The sequence below is a fragment of the Cupressus sempervirens genome, chromosome 10 (assembly GCF_028749045.1).
Source record: "Cupressus sempervirens isolate cs-2001-9-10 chromosome 10, ASM2874904v1, whole genome shotgun sequence".
Lineage (NCBI taxonomy): Eukaryota > Viridiplantae > Streptophyta > Pinopsida > Cupressales > Cupressaceae > Cupressus > Cupressus sempervirens.
In genome coordinates, this window is record NC_143127.1 from 829,968,899 (window position 1) to 829,991,633 (window position 22,735).

At 36.6% G+C, this 22,735-nt stretch overlaps 1 protein-coding gene and 1 pseudogene across 1 annotated transcript; both read right to left on the minus strand.

Moving 5' to 3' along the window:
- Positions 1–2,592: 2,592 nt before the first annotated feature.
- LOC149536529 (G-type lectin S-receptor-like serine/threonine-protein kinase At1g34300 pseudogene) lies at positions 2,593–5,187 on the minus strand (annotated as a pseudogene).
- A 13,969-nt stretch (positions 5,188–19,156) lies between these two features.
- On the minus strand, positions 19,157–21,697 carry LOC149536530 (G-type lectin S-receptor-like serine/threonine-protein kinase At1g34300). The gene is made up of 2 exons (XM_089806309.1): positions 20,611–21,697; positions 19,157–19,332 (listed from the first exon to the last, which is right to left on the minus strand). The coding sequence occupies exons 1-2, from the start codon at positions 21,695–21,697 to the stop codon at positions 19,157–19,159; spliced, it is 1,263 nt and encodes a 420-aa protein (XP_089662435.1).
- Positions 21,698–22,735: the final 1,038 nt, after the last annotated feature.

Genomic DNA, 22,735 nt, shown 5'->3' on the forward strand with positions numbered 1-22,735 from the left:
AATAATTCTCTTTTCTATTGAATTAAATAATCATCTAGAAAATTAAGTTTATATAATAGAAATATTTATCTCCTCTAGCTTTTCACATCTTTATGATAGATTCAAAACATTGATGCAAAAATATGGTACACAATCAAATCCAAAATATGTATCTCTCTACTATGACTGATTGTGGAAATTTGTTCATGTTAATCTATTAGGTTTAATTATATAATCAATTAATTATAACTATTATGTTTATTAATTACGTAGTGAATCAATTAAAATAATTAAATAATGTACAATTAAATAAGAAAGCCTGCATTTGATAAAAGATGAGGAGACATAAGAAGGTTTATAGTGAATATTAAATTATGATAGATGTAACAACAGTTGTATAATATATTATATTGTTGTTCTATCAATAGAGATAAAATCTTAGAATATTATATTTGAAAAATAGTCATATAATGTCATTCATAAAATAGTACCTTTGATTGGTGTACATCTTTGAAACACCATTTTTCTTGCTCTGTGTGAGACATTGAAAAGTTATAGGATTTCTATAAGATATTGAAGTATGAAACTTGTTTTGATCCAGATCAAAATATATTGTCAATTCTACAAGAGTAAACCTGCAAATGACATGGTACAAAAATATATTTTGAGGATTATCTCTACTTGGTAAAAATATCTTAAATTCATGTCTACTAATGTCCTAAAGCTTATCCTTTAATAACTAGTTCTAGAAATCCAAGTCCCATATTATGATAAAAATATTAATTAATTAATAATATTAGATATGGTGAGTTATGATAAAGACAATGGAACTCATTTTCCCATTAACTAGCTCAAAAAGCATCATTCCAAAGTTCAATATGTCTACCTTTGTGATGATAGAATTGATTTCAATCAAATTTGAAACAATTTTTTTGCACATCCCCTTAATCTTATAAACATTGAAAATGTGCTCTTGTCTACCAACTTGATTAATTCAACATTGGAAACCTTGATATTGTTATTCTAGTAGATAAAGTTATTCTCTTGATTTCTTTATTATGCATCCCTTGTACCTCCTAAAAATAAAAGTGAAAATTCAATTTTAAAATAGGGGCCTCCTACCTCAATCTGGACAATTGATCAAGGTATGTGTATAGCCCACATGCTCCTTGAATTACACAGAGGGGGTGCCTTCCATCTCAAGGTCAACTTGTAGGTCAGTACATTTGAAGAATGACTAATAAAGGGATTCAAATTAAGACTATCATTTACCTTGATTTTGTTGTAACAAAGATAGAACTGAATTGAGCAGCAACCATAACCAAATATACCAATAATAGATTAACTTAATATATATTAGATCATTTAAATTTCTAATAAACATAAATTAAAGTTCAATACATTTAAATTACATGCTTTGTCCAATAAAAAATAAAAATTCTAAATAAATAAAATCAATTAATAACTGCAATCAACACACCCACATTTAGTAACTCATTCACAGTATTCTAATAAAAAGAAAAATAAATATGGAATGATGATATTCTTATGCAAACATTATACCGAGAGAACACGTGATCTCAAACACTTTAAATTGCATTCTCAAATAATTTAATAGCAAGAGCTTCTTGCTGGAATTGATCAATTTGATGAGCACGACAATGTTAAGAATTGGTAGTTTTCAGAAAGTATAAGCACGACAATGTTAAGAATTGGTAGTTTTCAGAAAGTATGCAGGATAGTTTTCATTGCAATCAAAATTCTTCACCTAGAAAAAGAAAATGAAGGCAAGGGTTATGTATATAGAATGCAAAAAATTTGAGCTCAATTCTAGAAAAGAATAATAATCTGTTATTCAGATCCAAACTTCTAAGGCCTTTATATTCCCTCTAGTTCCTAATGGAAATTTAGACAAGTTTTTGTGCTCCAGACAAAGAAAGTACTCGAGGCCAAGGATGCATCTTAGATTTATTTTTCAAATGTTGACCATAGTGGTTGTGATTGGCATTACACAAGGCATCCTGCAAATTAATCTAAATGATCAGTGAAAAACATGAAAGCTTCTAAAATATTCATTTTTCCCTTCTACCCAAAACCTCAGAACTATTGTTTTGATTCTGGAAAACCATTATCTGCGCTATGAATTATGAAATAATTCAACTTTATCTATTCGAAAGCAGATATCCTATAGCCAGTCTTCTTACAGATGGTTACAAAGAGAATCCTAAGACTAAGTATAGATCTCAAGTATATTGCCCTGTCCTTCGTATGCAATTTGATTACTATTGGCATTCATTTTCAAATTTTTAAACTGGAAAGATCTTAGTCATGCTGGAAAATACAATTACATGATTAATGGAAAACGTACAAGATTCTGTGATATATATTCTCCCATTTCACCCGAATCCTCAAAATGCTTGTTTTTCCCCTGAAATATCAGCATCAACTTTATAAATTTAATAAATATTTTACTCTATGAATACAAATGTAGAAATCAACTAATACATATCCCTGCCAATCCGCTTATAGAGGGTTGAAAAGAGACTCCCGAATCCTCTCAAAATACATACACAATCATGTCCTGCTGGTGAACAGTATGACTCAGAGTTGGAACTACCCACCACCAGATAGTGTCTCTGCCATATATATAGAAGAATTTACTGGCAGAACACCATTTATAGAGAAAGGGGTTGTCTGATGATCAGAGCTTGTAAGTATTGAGGTAATGCCGCTGCAGTCTAAATGTTTAGGAGGAGGGGGTTTTTCCATGGGCAAAACCCCCTCTAGCATTTGAACGACTTTTCCCATAGATGGTCGCTGAGAAGGCTGCTCTTGAACACACCAAAAGCTGATTTCAATTGCTCTCTGAATCTGATCAATATTTAAATTTGTACCAAGCTTTTCATCTATGATATTTATAATATTTCCCCTTTCATATTCCTCAAATGCCCATATTGAGAACCTTTTCCTTTCGGATGCCACTATATCAAAGTTTCTTCTTCCACTTACAATCTCCAGTAGAACCATGCCGTAGCTGTAGACATCAGAGTTGGATGTAATGGGTAAATTGGCAAGCCATTCTGGGGCCAAATATCCTCTTGTTCCTCGAACACTACTCAATGGCAAGTTCCGATGATCATCTCTGCCATGTATGAGTTTGGAAAGCCCAAAATCAGAGACCTTGGCATTGAAATCTTCATCTAAGAGTATATTTTCTGGTTTAATATCACAATGAACAATGCAATCTCTACACTCCTCGTGGAGGTAGGCAATACCCTTTCCAGCTCCAAAGGCTATTTTAAACCGGGTGTCCCAATCTAGCGTCTTGGCTTGCTCTGAAGAATTAAAAAGGAATGTATCCAGAGAAGAATTTCTCATAAATTCATAAACCAGCAGCCTATGGCGGCCTTCTGAACAAAATCCAATGAGCCTAACCAAATTCAAGTGATGGGTGCTGCTGATAGTCGCTACCTCCATGCGAAATTGCTTCTCCCCTTCCTCAATTCCTTCTAATCGCTTTACTGCAACCACGGTTTCATTTGGCAATTCACCCTTATAAACTGTTCCAAACCCACCGGAACCTACTTTTTCTGAAAAATTAGTTGTGCATTGCAGCAGATCTTTGTAGGAAAACTGAACTGGAGTTCCAGAGGCATAGTCAAGTGCGGCGTAAAGAGCAGGGGATTGTCCAAAGCGAAACCTAGGATTTTTTCTACTGCATGTCCACCAAAGGCAAGTATGGATTGTCATCAGGCCAATGACTGGAGCTATAACTGCCAGAGCGATTTCAATGGGAGTGAATTTATTCACAATCCTGACCGGAGGAGGAGGTGGGGTTAGAGGGCTACCAGAACCGCATACCTTTACATAAGAAGTGCTTGAAATGCTTGGTGTTTGATAAGCACTGGTGAATTCGTCGCTCTTCATTCTACAAGTGCCCGTACCATCTGCCATGATTGTAAATGCAGTGCAGCTCGGATTCTTGAAGCAGTTCTGCCAACAATCTTGAAACGCCAAGGTATATATCTCAGAATTTGATTCTTGATCTGGAGGATAAGAAAAGAATTCCGTATTATTTAGTCGAACCATACTCTGGTCATTGCTACATTGTGTTATATCCTGATGCCTCCTACATCCCTTGGTGGCGTCGTTGGGATCTATCCGATCAAAATCTGCAGATGGGCACTCGCAATATGGATCTGTATCGTTGTAAACACACACCCCAAAATCTCCACACCATCCATAGACTTTGCACTGATCTTCTACAACACTCCATACCCGTTGCCAGGTCCCCGAATCCGCAACCCATCTATACGACCTCAAATTCCCATCTGATTCCAGTTTCATTCTTCGCACCGCGCTAGAACTGTCGGAGTAATCTATGCTCCGAGCCCACCAGATCGAATCATTCGAAGAATTAGAGAGTTTGAAAATTCCTTGGCCGGTGAGAGTTGCTGTGGTAGCCAGTGGTGTACCCTTATTCAGGTACGTGACATTGTTGTTCCATGTCAGCGTTAAATTCCCACTGGGCTGCATCGTGAATGTGTAAAGACCCGATCGCAGGCTTTGATTCACGGTGAAATTCTGGTTAACCAGCAGAGTATCAGTAGGATTTGCAAAGGTGTCCCAAACTGTGCCTGAACTACTATTCTGCAGTGCAAAGTTCCCATCATCGTGTATTTCTGCAGATGCCACGCCTCTATTGGATGTGTTTGTCTGCCAGAGTATTTGCGTCCCTTTGCTTAGAACCAGATTGCCATCGTTCTGTAAAGTGAAGGAAGCTCCTTCTCCCACTTGAATTCCGCCATTGAAGCCCGTAGTCCATATGAGAGTTGAATCATTGATGTTAGCAAAGCTGATGCCCACAACATAGAGTCCACTGTCTCCAATTGGGTGGAATCCTAAACTGAAATTCTTGCCCGGGGACTGCCAAAATTGCAGTTTGCCCGAAGCAGAGGGTCTAAGACTTGACCCTAGCTTCACTGCTCCCTCTGCAAACATACCCTGGATAAATACAGCAACAATACATAATATTGAGATCCCCATAATTTGGTGCCTATCGGTGAGTGATAGATTATCGGGTGTGCAGTTCCAGGCAACGAATACTTGTTTGATACCCCTCTTTATATTGCTGGGATCAACTACACATGTTTGATCCCGCTCTTCTTCTCTCTGGGATTGACTTATTGAAGATTTATTCCATTGCATGTGCAAAACACAATGCAGTGTAACAGGTGACGCCAACGCATCCTCCACCCACTTGAACGAAGATTTTTCGGTTGTATTTTATGAGAGTTTATTTTCAGGAAGTAGGGGAGAACCGTCCCTTAGTACCTTGTGTTTCAATCATCCTTCACTCTTGCTTTCTTGCTTGTTCAATCCTATTCGATAATTAGAAGTCTATTAAGAAATTTTATATTTATCCAAAGTTGTATAGTTAGAATGTTTGAATGGATATTAGAAGAGTTGTTCATTTGGTTGGTTATTAGGAAGTTATAAGTTGTTATTGATTGACACTTTAAAGTTATTATTCTTTAATTCTTTCACACGTAAGTGATATCAAGCATGTGGTGTTACTTTGGTGAAGCCAAAACAATAGTCATGAGTAGTTAAGTCACACATGGAGACAACAAAATGGCAATTTAAAATCCAATATAGTGTTTAGAATGTTCGAACATACCAAGTTAACTATATGACTCCCTAATATTAGAATATTATGTATGAGTTACTAAATGTGGATGTAGTTATTAATTGTTTTTATTTATTTAGAATCTTTATTATATTATAAAATATTAATTTATTATTTCTCATTGGACAATGTATGTATTTTAAATGTAATAAGTTTGAATTAAAAGTGTATGAAAAGTCTATTTAAGAAACTTTGCATGTATCCAAAGTTGCATAGTTATAATGTTATAATAGTTATTTCAAGAATTGTTGATCTTATCAATACTTATAATGCATGATTACTATATAGAGTATTCATAAATAACTAGTGGTAGTTTTTGATGTCCTTATAATGCATGGTTATTAGGAAATTTCAAGTTACTATTGATTGACACTTTAAAATAACTAGTCTTTGACTCTTTCACACAAGAGAGATATCAAGCATGTGTTGCTACTTTGGTGAAGCCAAATTAATAGTCATAAGTAGTTAAGTCATGCATAGAGACACCATAAAGACCATTGAAATTCAATATAGCATTTAGGATGTGCATACATGCCAAGTTATCTCTAGGAATTACTAATATGTGTCCCCTAGTTTAAAAACTAAACAAAAAATAAATGGATTTAATTTGAAAAGGAAACTAATAGTTGATAGAAGAGTTGAGTAGTGAAACAAAGAAGACTATTTGAAGTAAATCTTCATTTGGCAACATTTCCAAGGAAAAGAAGACTATTGAGAAGAAGTTATAATCTCTTCCATCATGTCTGGCACAAGGTAATGCTTCCACTGAACATTAGTAGGAGGAGAGGGGTTGTTGGGACAAGTGGAAGATCCTTCTAAATAGGGAGGAACTCTTCTAGAAGTAGAGATCTAGGGTTCAATGGTTGGAGGAGGGTGACTGGAATACGACCTTCTCCCATAGATCAACATCAAGAAGGAGAAAGAGGAACACCATTAACCATCTAGTGGATAGTAATGGTTAGGAAATAATGAAGGTGGAGGGTATTGAGGATTGGACCATCAGTAACTATTTTCAAGAGATCTACAACCCGCCATTTAATCAGGTCAATAGAAACACTCAAGAAATTATTTTAAGGTTAGTAAACTTGGTGGTGAGTGACCTGCTGAATGAGGCAATGGTTGGTAAGATCAAGGAGGAGGAGGTGAGAAAGGAAATGTTTAGTATGAACTAGTTCAAAGCCCCAGGACCTGATGGGTTTCCCTCAGGTTTTTTCCAAGAATTTTTGGAGATCATTAAGTATGATGTTGTTCATGCTGTGAATGACTTCATGAGAAATGGCAAGTTATTGAAGGAACCTAACCAGACATTCATACTGTTAATACCTAAGATGGATGGCCCATGACATCTTGAAGAGTTTACACCCATAAGTCTCTACAACATGATTTATAAAGTCCTCGCCTAGGTTATGGTGAATTGCATCAAGCCCCTACTTGATATATTTATAGGGCCACACAAAAATGGTTTTTATCTAGGACAATAGATTTTAGATGCGTTCGTAGCCACACATGAAGTAATTCACTCTATGGAGAGTAGGAATCTAGGTATGGCCCTAAAATGTGATATATCCAAGGCTTATGATAAGGTTAGGAGGGAGTTTATTTTTGATATTCTTACCAAGTTAGGATTCAATAAGAATTTTATCATGATTATTAGGGTTGATGTGAATATTGTTTAGTTTTCAATTCTTGTTAATGGGCCCCATGCATTTTTTTGACTTCCTCTCAAGGTCTACAACAAGGCGACCCCCTATCGCCTTACTTGTTCATCATTGTGGTAGAGGTACTAAGCAGAAATGTAATGGACCTAGCTAATTTTGGCAAAATAAAAGTAGTCAAACATGCATCCTCTTGCCCCCCACGAGTTATCTAGCAATTTGTTGATGACACCTTCTTGTTTGGCATATCTTTAGTCCATGAAGCTAGAGAGTGGAAAGCAACTTTGAATAAGTATGAGAAGGTTTCAGGACAATGCATAAATTAGTAGAAAAGAAAAGTGTATTTTTTCAACATGGACACTAGCTTGAGAAAAAAAGTGACCAGAATCCTAGAATGCTAGAAGGCAAGTCTTCTGGATACCTATCTTGGCCTCTTTCTCACTATTAAGGAAGTATCCACAAAATATTGGAATGGGTTGGGTGAACACTTTCAAAGAAATCTTGTGAGCTAGAAAGGAAAAATCCTGAGTAGTGTGAGGAAACTCCACCTTCTCTCCGTATCTTTGTAGGGTATTCCAATGTATATACTCTCTACTTTTAAACTCCCAAGAAGATATAGGGATATTCTTGAAAAAAAACAAAGAAATTTCTTGTGGTCTGGATAGGAAGAGAAGACTAGAATGAGTTTTGTGATTTGGGAAAAATTCTATTAACCCAAGGCCCTTGGGGGATTGAATATCAGAAGGATAGGGCATTTGAATAAGGCCCTTCTTACTAAGGTTGGTTGGAGATTGATGAATTCATTGGGTAATTGGTGCAATATTGTGAAAGTCAAGTATCTTGGAGGGGACTCGTTCCAGCATTACCTTTGGACCCATATGCTCCCCCAGGGTTCTAAAATTTGGAACAACTTGGTGCACACCCATAAATTCTAAAGATGGGCACTCATTGGGTGGTTGGGGATGGAAAGAAAATCAACTTATGGGAAGAACAATGGATACAAGATGAACTCCTCATGCACACCAGGTTCCAACCCTTGAGAGAGGCTTGTACTAGACATAATGGTACTCTAGGTCGAAGCTATATCACCCCTAACAAACAGTGGAAAATAATATATAATCTGGATAAGGCTAGGATGGGGCTCACTCTAGAGCTCTAAAAATTGTTGTAGAGTTATTGAATCCCTACCACCTCAGTTAGTGACTCTTTAGTTTGGAGACTTACCCCCTTAGGAGACTTTGTGGTGAAATCTTCTTATCTTTTTTGTCTTGGGGGGGATGTGGCCCCAGGGGATTAGAGGAAGGTATGGCACCCATGGATCTTGCCAAAGATAAATTTCTTTTGGTGGGAAACCCTACATGGGGAAATTCTCACAATCAATAATCTTCAAAAGTGAGGGTGTTAGATAGCTAACTGTTGTGTGTTATGCTATAGAGAAGCAAAATCTATTCCACACCTCCTCACTCAGAGCCCTTTTGCATTGGAAGTCTAGTGGGGGGGGGGAGGAGGTCCTTGCATTATGGAAGGTCCAATGGTGTGTCAATGAGAACTTATATCAATTTGTTCATTGGGTTGGGCACTCTAATCACCTATATTTGAAAACCTAATGGAGAATAGTTCCCCTATATGTTTCATGGAAAATTTGGAAGGAGAGAAATAACAAGATCTTTAGGGACAAGGCCACTCCTAGTTTAGTAGTGGTTCAAAATGCAACAAGGCTCTTAAAGGAATGTATTGGGATCTGGTGATGGAACCCCCCCTTCGCTTAGGACTTAAGCCTGATGGCAACAAAGTTTGATAACTCTGAAGCTATGCCTAGGCATAGAACAACTTGGCACCCCTCCTAAAGCATGGATAAAACTTAATTTTTATAGGTTGGCTAAGGCTGGGAGCACAGCGTCTAGGGGTGTCTTCTAGAATAATACTAGGAAGATGGTGGTTGCCTAACTGGGAACTATAGAGGGGGATTGAACAAAAAAAGCTATATCTTTGGCCCTACTTTGGGGAATGAGAATTGTGAGAGAGAGAGAGAGAGAGAGAGAGAGAGAGAGAGAGAGAGAGAGAGAGAGAGAGAGAGAGAGAGAGAGAGAGAGAGAGAGAGAGAGAGAGAGAGAGAGAGAGAGAGGAGTTAATAGATTGGTAATCAAGGAAGATTTGTTGTTGAAATTATCTAAGTGGTGAAAGGAGCGGGCCAATGTAGCTGGAAGATCAAAAAGATAATAGAAGAAATCCACACATTGATGGAAAGGTGTCAAGAGGTCCATATGGACCATGTCTACCATGAAGGAAATGGAGTAGTAGATGATTTGGCAAAATTTGACCACATCGCAAGAATAATAGAATGGGAGAATGTCAACCAAACCCCATCATCAACTTAAGTGATAATGGAAAGTGAGGGTACTTCTCATTGTTAGATTGTGGTGACTGATCAGGAAAGTAATGTACATACTTCATAAATAGTGGGGTTCGGGGCATCGTCCCGAAAAAATTTTTTTTTGGAAGTAGCCGACATCGACATGGTAGCCGACATATTATGGCCGACATATGGCCGACATGTTATAACCCTAAAGCAGTTTAATACTTGTATAAAAAGGGCTTAGGGTTGGGTATTTTTGATATGTGGTGATACAAAATTGGTTCTTGCGGCGGTATTGAGCTGTAAGGGATTACGGATTGTAATCAGGTTGTAATCACTGGATTGTAATAAGATCAAACTTGCTGTTTGGTGGACGTAGCCCAGGGATTGGGTGAACCACGTTAAATCTTGGTGCCTTGTGTTCATTTCTGTGTGTTCTATTATTTTTTTTTATTGGTTATATTTGCATGTAGTTTTTATTTCTGTCCGTGGTTTATCCTAACAAGTGGTATCAGAGCCTAGTTGTTTCTCAGTTATCCTCTGCAGGAAAGTCTCACGGTTAAGTGGGAGTCTCACGGTTGAGTGGGAGAAATGGCAGATGATGGTAAGCTGAGGGTTGATAGGTTTAATGGGCAGAACTTCCAATTATGGAAGATGCAAATGGAAGACTATTTATATCAGAAGGATTTGTGGAAGCCGTTGGAAGGAAAAGCCAAGAATCAGGGAACTATGTCAGAGGCTGAGTGGGATCTTTTGGACAGAAAGGCACTTGGAAGCATTCGGTTATGCTTGGCACCATCGGTGGCATTTAATATTACAAAAGCAAAGACGACAGAAGATTTGATGAAAACCCTAGCGACACTGTATGAAAAGCCCTCCGCTTCAAATAAGGTATTTCTCATGAAGCGTTTATTTAATATGAAAATGGCAGAAGGTGGATCTGTTGCAGATCATTTAAATGAGTTTAATACTATTACTAGTCAATTATCTTCTGTGGGTATCAATTTTGATGAAGAAATTAGGGCTCTCTTGATTTTGTGTTCTTTGCCTGAAAGCTGGAATGGCTTGGTAATGGCGGTGAGTAATTCTGTTCCTGGATCTAGTACCCTAAAATATGATGATGTGATCGGTGTTATTTTAAGTGAGGAAACTCGTAGAAAATCCTCAGGTGGATCTACATCAGGAAGTGCTTTAAATGCACAAAGCAGGGGCAGAACGACTGAAAGAGGAAGTAACTCTGGAAATCGTGGGAAATCAAGAGGAAAGTCAAAGGGGAGGAGGTCTCAATCGAGAGGACCAAATGATTGCTGGTACTGTGGGAAACCAGGGCACAAAAAGAAAGATTGCTGGACTCGAAAGAAAAATGAAGGAGATAAATCAGATGGAGACAAAGAGGCAAATGTGGTAAGTAACAAATCCGAAGAGGATGCTTTGCTTCTGTCTTTAGAGAGTGTTGATGATTCATGGGTTTTAGATTCTGGTGCTTCTTTTCATGCTACACCTCATAGAGGTTATTTCATTGATTATGTCCAAGGGGATTTTGGGCTTGTTTATTTTGGGGATAATGAACCCTGTCAGATTGTTGGAAAGGGAAAAATTAAGATTAAGTTGCAGAATGGGAATCATTGGCTACTACATGAGGTAAGACATGTTCCAAAACTAAGTAGAAATTTAATTTCAGTAGGGCAACTCGGTGATGAGGGTTGTGTAGTTACTTTTAATGATAAAAATTGGAAGGTTTCAAAAGGTTCCCTTGTAGTAGCAAAAGGTGTGAAAGTAGGCACCTTATATCTTTGTACAGGTCATATTGTTCCTTCTACTTTGATTGTTTCAGAGAAAAATGAATATTCAGGAACAATTACTGCAGATGAGCAGGGAGAACAAATAGCTGCTGTAGATTCTGATACAGCGCTGTGGCACAATAGACTTGGGCACATGAGTGAGAAAGGTATGAAAGTACTTCATTCAAGGAAAGTTTTACCAGGTCTAAAATGTGTGAATATGGATTTCTGTGAAAGTTGTGTGTATGGAAAACAAAAGAGAGTGAGTTTTGTAAAGACAGGGAAGGAAAACAAAAAGGAGAAATTAGAACTTGTGCATACAGATGTATGGGGACCGGCTCAGGTATCTTCCCTTGGTGGCTCTCATTATTATGTTACATTTAGTGATGACGCAACTAGAAAAGTATGGGTTTATTTCCTTAAACAGAAATCTGATGTATTTCAAACTTTTAAGAAATGGAAATGCTTGGTTGAAAATGAGACTGGTAAGAAATTAAAATGTCTCAGATCTGATAATGGTGGTGAGTATTGCAGTCATGAATTTGAAGATTATTGCTCCACTAATGGTATTCGTAGACAAAAAATGGTTCCAAGGACTCCACAGGAAAATGGAGTGGCTGAACGCATGAACAGGACTATAATGGAGCGCGCAAGGAGCATGAGGTTGCATGCTGGGTTGCCCTTACACATGTGGGCGGAGGCTATCAATACTGCAGTATATTTGATTAATAGAGGTCCCTCTACTCCTTTGGGCTGTGGTATTCCAGAGGAAGCATGGACTGGCAAGAAGGTGAGTTATTCTTTTCTCAAGACCTTCGGTTGCGAAGCTTTTGCTCATATAGACTCTGAAAATAGAACCAAGCTAGAAGCTAAATCAAAGAAATGTGTCTTTGTTGGATATGGCATTAATGAATTTGGTTATAGGCTTTGGGATTTTGAAAATCATAAAATTATAAGAAGTCGGGATGTCATATTCAATGAAAAAGTGTTGTACAAAGATCTGTTGCAGCAACATGAGAAGAAAGAAGATGATTATGTAGTGCTGGATGATACTCCAAAAGCTGATGTTCCAGCCATTCCTCATGATGTGCAACAACCGCAACAACAAATACCACATACACCAGTGAATGTTAGACGGTCAACAAGGCCAATTAGACCTCCACAAAGGTTTTCTCCCTCTTTGTATTCTATTTTACTTACTGATGCTGGTGAACCTGAAAGTTATGATGAAGCTGTGCAGGTGGATGCTAATATTCAGTGGGAGTCTGCAATGAAAGATGAAATGGACTCTTTGCTGAAAAATAAGACATGGGATTTGTGCAAGTTGCCTGCAGGTAAAAAGGTTTTACAGAATAAATGGGTTTACAGGTTGAAAGAAGAGGAAGGAGGTAAGAAAAGATTTAAGGCCAGGTTAGTTGTAAAAGGATTTGCACAGAAAAAAGGAATTGATTTTGATGAAATATTTTCTCCTGTTGTTAAAATGACTTCTATTCGTACTGTTTTAAGTCTTGTGGCTACTGAAGATTTGCATTTAGAGCAGATGGATGTTAAAACAGCCTTTCTTCATGGTGATTTGGATGAAGAAATATATATGGCTCAGGCACAGGGTTTTGAGGTCAAAGGTAAGGAGAACTTAGTGTGCAAATTGAAGAAAAGTTTATATGGCCTGAAGCAAGCACCTCGGCAATGGTATCTGAAATTTGACAGTTTTATGCATGAGCATGGATATAATAGGTGTCATTCAGATTACTGTGTTTATTTTAAGAGGTTGGATGATGATAGTTACATTATTTTATGTTTATATGTTGATGATATGCTTATAGCTGGGTCTAACATGGATCATATTAAGGGGCTGAAACGCCAATTAGCACATGCATTTGCTATGAAGGATTTGGGGGCAGCAAAACAAATCCTTGGTATGAAGATTTGCAGAGATAGGAAGAACAGAACATTGACGCTATCTCAAGCTGATTATGTTGAGAAGGTGTTGCAACGTTTCTCTATGGAGAATGCTAAAGCTGTCAGCACACCTTTACCTGGTCATTTGAAATTGACTAAGGAGATGTGTCCCAAGACATAGGAAGAGGAGGATAAGATGTCCAAGGTACCCTATGCTTCAGCTGTAGGCAGTTTGATGTATGCTATGGTATGCACTAGGCCAGATATTGCACATGCAGTGGGAGTCGTTAGCAGGTATATGAGTCATCCAGGTTTTGAGCATTGGAATGCTGTCAAGTGGATTCTCAGATATTTGAGAGGAACATCCAATAAGTGTTTACACTTTGGGGGCTCTACTACTGATTTACAGGGCTATGTTGACTCAGATTTGGCTGGGGATATTGATACCAGGCGGAGTACTACAGGTTATGTCTTTACTGTTGGTGGGGCAGCCGTGAGCTGGGTTTCTAGGCTACAGAAGATTAATGCTCTCTCCACTACAGAGGCAGAGTATGTTGCTGCTACAGAGGCCGCCAAAGAGATGATATGGCTTCAGTTCTTCTTGGAAGAGTTGGGACATCCTCAGAAGGATAATTTTTTGTTCACAGATAGTCAGAGTGCCATTCATCTTGCTAAGAATTCAGCTCTGCATTCTAAGACCAAACACATACAGTTGCGGTACCATTTCATTCGGTCAGTTTTGGAGGATGGACAGTTAAAGCTGGAGAAGATACATACCAATGAAAATCCAGCAGATATGTTGACAAAGGTTGTCACAAGGGAGAAGCTGAACTCCTCTTCAGCTTCAGTTGGTCTTTTAGACTAAATGTGAATAAAAGAACAGCAGAGTCCAGGGTGGTTTGATCCAGTGGGAGCCCCATGCGGTAGTTGTATTGCTACACGATCAGTCTCCAAGTGGGAGATTGTTGTTTAGTGTGGAGCCTGATCAGTCCCCAAGTGGGAGATTGTTAGATTGTGGTGACTGATCAGGAAAGTACTGTACATACTTCATAAATAGTGGGGTTTGGGGCATCGCCCCGAAAATTTTTTTTTTTGGAAGTAGCCGACATCGACATGGTAGCCGACATATTATGGCCGACATATGGCCGACATGTTATAACCCTAAAGCGGTTTAATACTTGTATAGAAAGGGCTTAGGGTTGGGTATTTTTGATATGTGGTGATACGAAATTGGTTCTTGCGGCGGTATTGAGCTGTAAGGGATTACGGATTGTAATCAGGTTGTAATCACTGGATTGTAATAAGATCGGACTTGTTGTTTGGTGGACGTAGCCCAGGGATTGGGTGAACCACGTTAAATCTTGGTGCCTTGTGTTCATTTCTATGTGTTCTATTATTTTTTGTTATTGGTTATATTTGCATGTAGTTTTTATTTCTGTCCGTGGTTTATCCTAACACTCATAATGCCTTATGAATCATTTCAATAAGTGATGTGGTAATGTGAATCCATGTGTGTGGGAAAACCATCAAATTTATTTCATAAATTTAATCTTTGCCAAGATTGTGTGAAGATTTTCTTTTGGGATCCCCTCACCAGGAGCATTAATTGTTTCTAGAAAAGGACAAGTGGCATGGATTTTATCAGAGTTAAAAAACTAATAGGGAAGGTTTGCAAGGAGACTTTCACCAAACCTCACTCCAACTACAGTTGGTGACAGTTAATTTCGAAAGGAATAGGTACCAATCACATGTGCCACTAAGAGAGGGATTTCAAAAACTATGAAACCTTGTGATCTTATGATGGGTTTTGAATGCCTTCACAATTTCAACTTAAGTGTGAATTACTTAATCTGTTGTAGCTGCCACAACTTTATCTGCAACAAGGGGATGTCACAAGAGTTTGAGAAGTTGGTGGTTGAGCTTGGTGAAGAAATGGGTTCTAGTGACTACATTGAACTAGTGAAGATTGAGGATTACATCAAAAATAGCAAGATTGCATGGGTTTACCTACGAGAAGGAGGATTGCTATCATTCATGGAAGGCATGGAAAAGCATGATGAGTACATCTCCATACAATTCCTCAACTCTTCGACTGATAGGAAGGTAAACATTAATGGGATGGCATTTGAAATAATGGAGGAGCTTGTCGCTAGGGTTGGAGAGTTATCCTTCAAGGGCAAGAATTTGCACAAGCAAGCTAGGGTGTTTGATGAAATGAGTCTGGGGAAGTTCTTCTAACTTAAAGAGGAGTCAGTCCGTATGCATGGTGGGTTCTCTAGAGATGATCTTCTAAAACCCTGGAATGTGATTTGCTATGCCATTATGAGGTATATTACTCTTGAAGATTAGTTCCAGGTACTGTATTACTACCACATCCCCATTCTCAACCATTTTAGGAACCATGATTTGATTTCCTTTCCACATCTTATTTTGAATTCCATGGAAGAATTTTTTTTTAAGACTACGAAAAAGAAAGAGGCAAGAAAACCCTTTTATATCATCTACTAGGGCTTCATGAACAAATTTTACAAACACCACCTTGCCATAAACCTGCCACTTCTTGTCAACCTACTAGCTACTATTACTCCCCTAGATTCCATGGACATAAGCCTTATTGAATCTGACATGGACATGAGGAGGAGAAAGCAAACTACTAGGAGAGCTAGTAAAAAACTTCAAATGGAAAAATGCTCCCAAAAAAATGATTTAGAAATGTTTTACTATGTGGCCCATCATGAGACTACTACTTATTGATTCCTTCCATAGGAAGGTAACTTATATTGTACTTCAGTTACATTAGTTTTTTTGATTTATCAATGGAGTTAAAGAATTTTTTGAAGTCTTAATTTTTTATAAACTTTAATTTATTTTATATTATTTAAAATAAGAAGTAATTAATTTAGAAGCTTATTAGTTGTGGTGGAAAATTCAAAAGAAAAAACTAAGTTTTACAAACCAAAAATAAAGAAAATTTTAAAAGAAAAAGTTACTATTTCTCATGTTCTATGCATCCTATTCTAGTTCAATGCACATATTTTCCAATTAAGGGTGTGACTTCATCACTTCTTTGAATCTAGGTGAGGTCATGTACATATGAAAATTTCATTTCTATCCACATGAGTCCTACTACTTGAAAAATTATAAATAGTGTTTGAATTCAAAGTAGAACTAGAATTTGAGTTAGGATTTATGGGAGTTTGAATTCTAGTTCAAAGGCTTCATCAAGATTATTTTAGAGTCCCTAGAAATTTGATATGAATCTATGGCAGGGTTCCTGTAGACTATTTGATGTGCAAAAAATTAATTTATATATTAGTTTGGAGAATTTGAAGCTTAAAAAAAGGCTTACAATACAACATAGGCTATAGTAAATTAACTATGAAAAGGCCACTAAGATTTGAAAATAGAATCTTTGAGGACAATTATGAAGTTTTTGTTTCATCTCTTCTTGTTTTTTAAGAACTAGAATAAATGGTAAAAATATGCCCTTAACTAGGCAATGAGTGTGGCCTCAAGTAACAATGTTATTTTCCTTAATTCTCACTAGATATTGAAGACCTAAGAGGAAAGATAACTTGCACATAGACTTTGTTTCCTAGGGATTTGTTTAGGTAAGTATTCACATTTTCTAAAATTATAATTTTTACATGATGAATTTTGTATCTTTCATGTGAATATAAGCTTAATGATGTAGATAGATAAAAGAAATGCAGCCAAGGTTTATAGTTAACAGAGAGACATGATGAACTTTCCATTGGTAATTTTATTTTGTCATCATATAGTTATCATTTTTGTAGCTTGGTCCTAGAAGGCTTATTTAGGGAGAGAAATTGTTAAAGAATTTACAACTTCAAATGAACATGCTTATTGATTTTGTATTAGTGAAAATTCTAAGGCTCTGTAACCCGTTCCTTTCATTTGGCCATTATCAAACTCTATTTCTTTATCTCTAACTAGATTACATCTAATCTCCATGAGAATTTATCTCATCTACAAAAATGGTAAAATCCTAACACTAGCTATATAGTAAAATCCTTAATTTTGGGAATTACATTTTGGCACTAGAATGATATATTTTTCTCTATAATGGAAAGCAATACATTTCTTAGTGGCTATGGTATTGATTACAACATATTTATATATATGCTAGTTTAAATTTTATTTATATACTCATTTGTCAGGTTAGTAATGTGTAATGGTCATACCCCATTTTTCTTGTATACCCACTAGATCAATGTTAATCTTTGAGCTATGTAAAGTTGTGGGTACAATTTTATCTTTTATCAATTTTAACTATAAAGTTGAAACCATTCAAAATTATTTCAACTTTTAACTTTCTCTTTCATATGATCAAAGTGCTTTGTAGATTTTTCTATTCTTAAAGTAAACACATTTACCCAAAATTTAATTAATTGGAGATAAATATATCCTTAAAGAAATTGTATGCCTAACCAACTGAGGTATGAAGTCCAATGCAATTTATTATATATGAGTAATATTGATTGAAGTTTTGTTATGCAAAATTTAGGACTACAAGTCCAAGGATTGATGATGCACATAGATTCTCATTCTTATTTGATTGTGTCTTTAGTTCTTACTCATTTTCCAATTTGAATTTTGAATGGTAGTGAGCCAATATAGTAGGGTAAACCTTGATTTTGACTTCTTGTTCTCTATTTCTAAGAACACATGAAGGCCTCTATAAAATTTTCTCATTTTCATCATTAAGTAAGGTTTTCGAGGATGACATCTCCTCCCTTATTAGAGTAATTTTTTTCCTAGAAGGAAAAAATACTCCTCACAACACATTAGGTTTCTAATTTGGGAAAGTCAAAAACTACATTTTCAACAAGAACCATCCAAATAGGATATTGTAGTGCCCATTTTAGATGTTTTTACCCCTACTCCAAACAATACATCAATACCTCTAGAAAAATCTTATTGTTAGAAGAAATTAATATAAGTTCCCCACCTTCACTTGCAATATATATTTTTATAGTTAATGGCAGCTAGATTTTCATAGCTCCACTTGGACAATAAAATCAAGGAAGCTTGACAGCTTGATTTTCTGCAAGGCACATTATCCTATGTTTTTTGTTGGCTAAATAATATGAGATATATTTTTTTGTTTGATTTCAGTTTAAGTAAGTTGTTTGATAGGCTTAGTTATATGATTTTCTTGAAGAATAATCCTTTTGATTAATGATGATAAATCATAGTGATGTTTGGTAAGTGCAGTTGTTAATTATTTTTGATAAATTTTGTGGAAGGTGTAGGATGCATAGCTGGTTTATGATGCTCTAGCCTTTTGCTTGGCTGCAATGGTCCAAGATAGTACTATATTTTTGTAATGGTTCTTTAGGTTTAGGGCCCTCTCCCTAAATTATAAAAAACAAATTAATTTACAACCCTAAATCTACACCAAAACAAATATTAACTATCTAATTTGATTTGGTTGTAATCTATTCATTTAATACAATAATTGTGTCAATAAGATATTTCATATTCTACGTTTTTGCCTCCAAGTTCATTGATAATTATATGACCTTGACTTCATTCTAAACATTTGATTCCATATAAGATTTGATTTATTATCTTTTTCAATATTAAAACAACATAAAGATATTTCTATTTACAAAAATAAATTATTTTAATATATTTGATGATCTATTATATATAAAAGAATTTTATTATATGTTAATTCTTTAATGTATTTTATGAAAAAACATTCACTCGCCAAGGCCAGCCAGGGAAACTTGCGCGCTGGAGACCAGCCCAAAGCCGAGTTGGGGACCAGTCAGTGCCACCACGTGGTGGGAAGCAGAGTAGCGCCTCCAACCGCCATGACCACTGCTAGGAGAGCGATGGCGGGGACCCTAGGAGCGCGGCGTGTGAGAATGGTGGCTAGAGGACTGGCGTCTGGAACGGTGACCACGGAATGAGGAAGCATCAGCTGAGGCCTTCGGAGGCACTCTAGCAACGGTACAAGGAGCATTGCCCCAGTGGTTTAACAATTCTTGTAAGTGGGCAACCTTCAGTGCAACTTTATTAGCTTGCACCTGTATCTGCATAATGACATTGTTACAAATGCCTTAGTGTATATTGCAATGTTAACATCCAAAAAACTGAGTGAATAAAACTGCATTCCTATCTTTCCATAGAGAAAACAAGGTATGCCAACAATCCCACTGATGCGTGGGGATTTCCAGATAAAGATGATCCTCCTCTACTGCCTTGGTGTTATTATTATTTTTTGATGAATAGTTTATAGTTGCTGGCTGCGGCCATGTTGTTTGCTCCGGCTTTGGCCGATTAAACTCATTCGTGGGGTGATCCTGTATCCCCCAGCCTTTTTTTGTGAATTGTAATCTTAGTAAATTTTATTAATTGAAAAAGATCATTCATCAAAAAAAACATTCACTCACATTAGTGCCTTCGGATTCTCAATTTTTACTTACTCGTTTTCTTTAACCGCACTAAAATATCATTTATTTCTCATATTTATTCAAATGAATAATTGTTAATAGAATCGGTCTCAGTCCACGTCGTTGTTTCCATCATTAGTCTTTTTCCCATCCTTCACAGAACATTTTTCATTTCCAAACCGCTTACTCAACAGTATTTACAATTTTGTTCAGCACAATTTCAAATAATTCTTCCTACTCTGTAGAACGAACCATGCTCAAACTTCTATTGAAAAAAAAAATGAGAGAATCAATACCATATATTTCGTGCACCCAGAGAATTGCTATGCCAGGCAAAATTAATATTTTTTTAACTTAGTTTTCTGATCAATCCAGGACTCTTCCTCTCGAACTCTGTATACAGTAACTCAAGAGTACACACGAATCCATTCTCGAAAATGTCCCTTTCCACAACTAGAACCTTACATAAGTATTGTATAAGTCCCATCATAAAACTGCGGCCATACAATATATTATTGTAATACTTAATACTTTACTACATTAACGAAAACGTGACTCCCTAATAACACAAGACCGATTTGCAAAAACTAACTCCCAACTAACAGAAACACATGACTGACTGGCTGAACATCTAACTACTAACCCCAAATGCTTAAAATAAATTTATTACACAATATATCGTAATCAATAACACAATCCGTATGCCAGGGAGCTTGGACTCATTCGCAAGACTGATTTGAGCAAGAGGTAGAATAAGGTCCTGCCCTTGACCGCATACTTTTACATAAGAAGTAACCGAGACACTTGCTGTTTGATAAGCACTTGCCTGTACCGTCACCCATGATCGCAGATGCAACGCAGCCCGGATTCTTCAGGCAGTTCTCCCAACAATCTGGAATCCCCAAGTAATATATCTCAGAATCTGATTCAGACTCTGGCGGATAAGAAAAGAATTCTGTATGATCCAGTTGAACCATACTGTGGTTGTCGCTGCACTGTGTTAAATCCTGTTGCCTCCTGCATCCCTTACAGGCATCACTCGGATCTACCTGATCAAAGTCTGCAGATGGGCATTTGCAATATGGATCGGTATCATTGTAAACACACACCTCGAAATTTCCACACCATCCGTAGACTTTGCACTGATCTTCCACAGCACTCCATCCCGGCCACCATGTTGCTGACCTCAAATTCCCATCGGAGTCCAGCTTGATTTTTCGCACCGTGATAGAATTGTCCGTATAATCTCTGCTCCGAGCCACCCATATCAAGTCATCTGAAGAATTTGAGAGTTTGAAATTTCCTTGGCTTGTGAGAGATGCTGTGGTAGCTAGCGGACTGCCCTCATTCATGTAGGTGATGTTGTTCCTCCATTTCAGTGTGAAATTTCCAGTGGGCTGCAAGGTGAATGTATACGGACCAGATCGCAGGGTTTGATTCACTGTGAAATTCTGATCGACCAGCAGAGTATCGATAGGATTTGCAAAGGTATCCCAAACAATGACTGAACGGCTATTCTGCAGTACAAAGTTCCCATCATCTTGCATATCTGCAGATGACACCCCTTTATTCGATGTGTTTGTCTCCCAAACTATTGCCGTCCCATTACTTAAAACTAGATTGCCATCTTTTTGTAAAGTGAAGGAAGCTCCTTCTCCCACTTGAAATCCTCCATTGAAGCCTGTAGTCCACAATAGAGTTGAATCATTGATGTTAGCAAATCTGATGCCTACAACATAGAATCCGTTGTTTGTACTTGGGTGAAACCCTAAACTCAAATTCTTGTTTGGGGATTGCCAAGATTGCTGTTGGGCTGAAACAGACGGCCTAAGGCTTGCCCCTAACTCCACTACTCCCTCTGCAAACATACCCTGAATGAATACAGCAACAATACATAATATTGGGATTCCCATAATGTGATCCTTACCGCTGGCTAATAGATCATTGGATTTGCGGTTCCAAGCTACCAATTCTTGTTTGATCCTCCTTTTTCATATATGGGATTCACTATAATCCTCCTATTTATGGGATTGACTTCACTGAAGATTTTTGCTACAGTCTCAGCAAAACGTAAATATGAAGTTTTGAATTTGAAATATTTAAAGCAAATTATATGTTTTTATTAGTTGAAAATTTGTCATCTTCACATGACTCAAAATATTTATTGATTATATTTATAAAACAATTCTCCCAGACTACATTAGTATATGGACTCAGTCTCGATGAGATCTACGAGTCCTGGTTAATGGTGTGGATGATTTAAAAAATATTATAATGGGTCAAATTAGACGTCTATAATATTATGTATTTTCTAGAATTGTGACTTGACTTACCTTCTAGTTGCTTATTTTAAATTTTAAATATGATTTATATTAATTATTTTGAAAGATTTGAAGATATCTTTTTATAAAATTATATTAAAAATTAATTAAGTGTTTTTATAGGACTTGTGAACAAAATATTATATTGACAAGTAGGAGATATTATTCACAAGATAAATTGTATAGTTTTTGAGTCAAATTCATTGACCTATGTTTTATGAGTAGTCATTCATAAGAACTCATCTCTCATCAATGAATATAACACTTAGTACTCATGGCATCTAGTTGATGCTCACAAAGGTGAAATATCAACTTACCCATTCTAAACAAATTTTTTTAAACATATCTTTAAATTCTAGATTATTGATCAAAAGGATTCAAATACAAAAACAAATCTTTCTAATTCATATTATAACTTAAAGCTTGCTATATTGATGCCAAAGCACATTTAATGGCAATGAAATTGAGAGCTTATTTTCAAATATATGTCATTTTTCTTATCTTGAATCTCACTTGATCAACATGATAGGGTTATTCATAAGAAAAAAAGGTTTATAAGAACTAATATATGAACCATTGGTCGAGGAGGCTCTTCCCTTGAAAGCACTATTCATGACAAATAAATTGATC

Coding starts and splice junctions, on each gene's coding strand:
- LOC149536530 (XM_089806309.1), bottom strand. CDS start 21,697: ATGGGAATCCCAATATTATGTATTGTTGCTGTATTCATTCAGGGTATG. Junction 19,333..20,610: donor GATCATGGGTGACGGTACAG/GCAAGTGCTTAT, acceptor TACCGTTGCTAG/AGTGCCTCCGAAGGCCTCAG.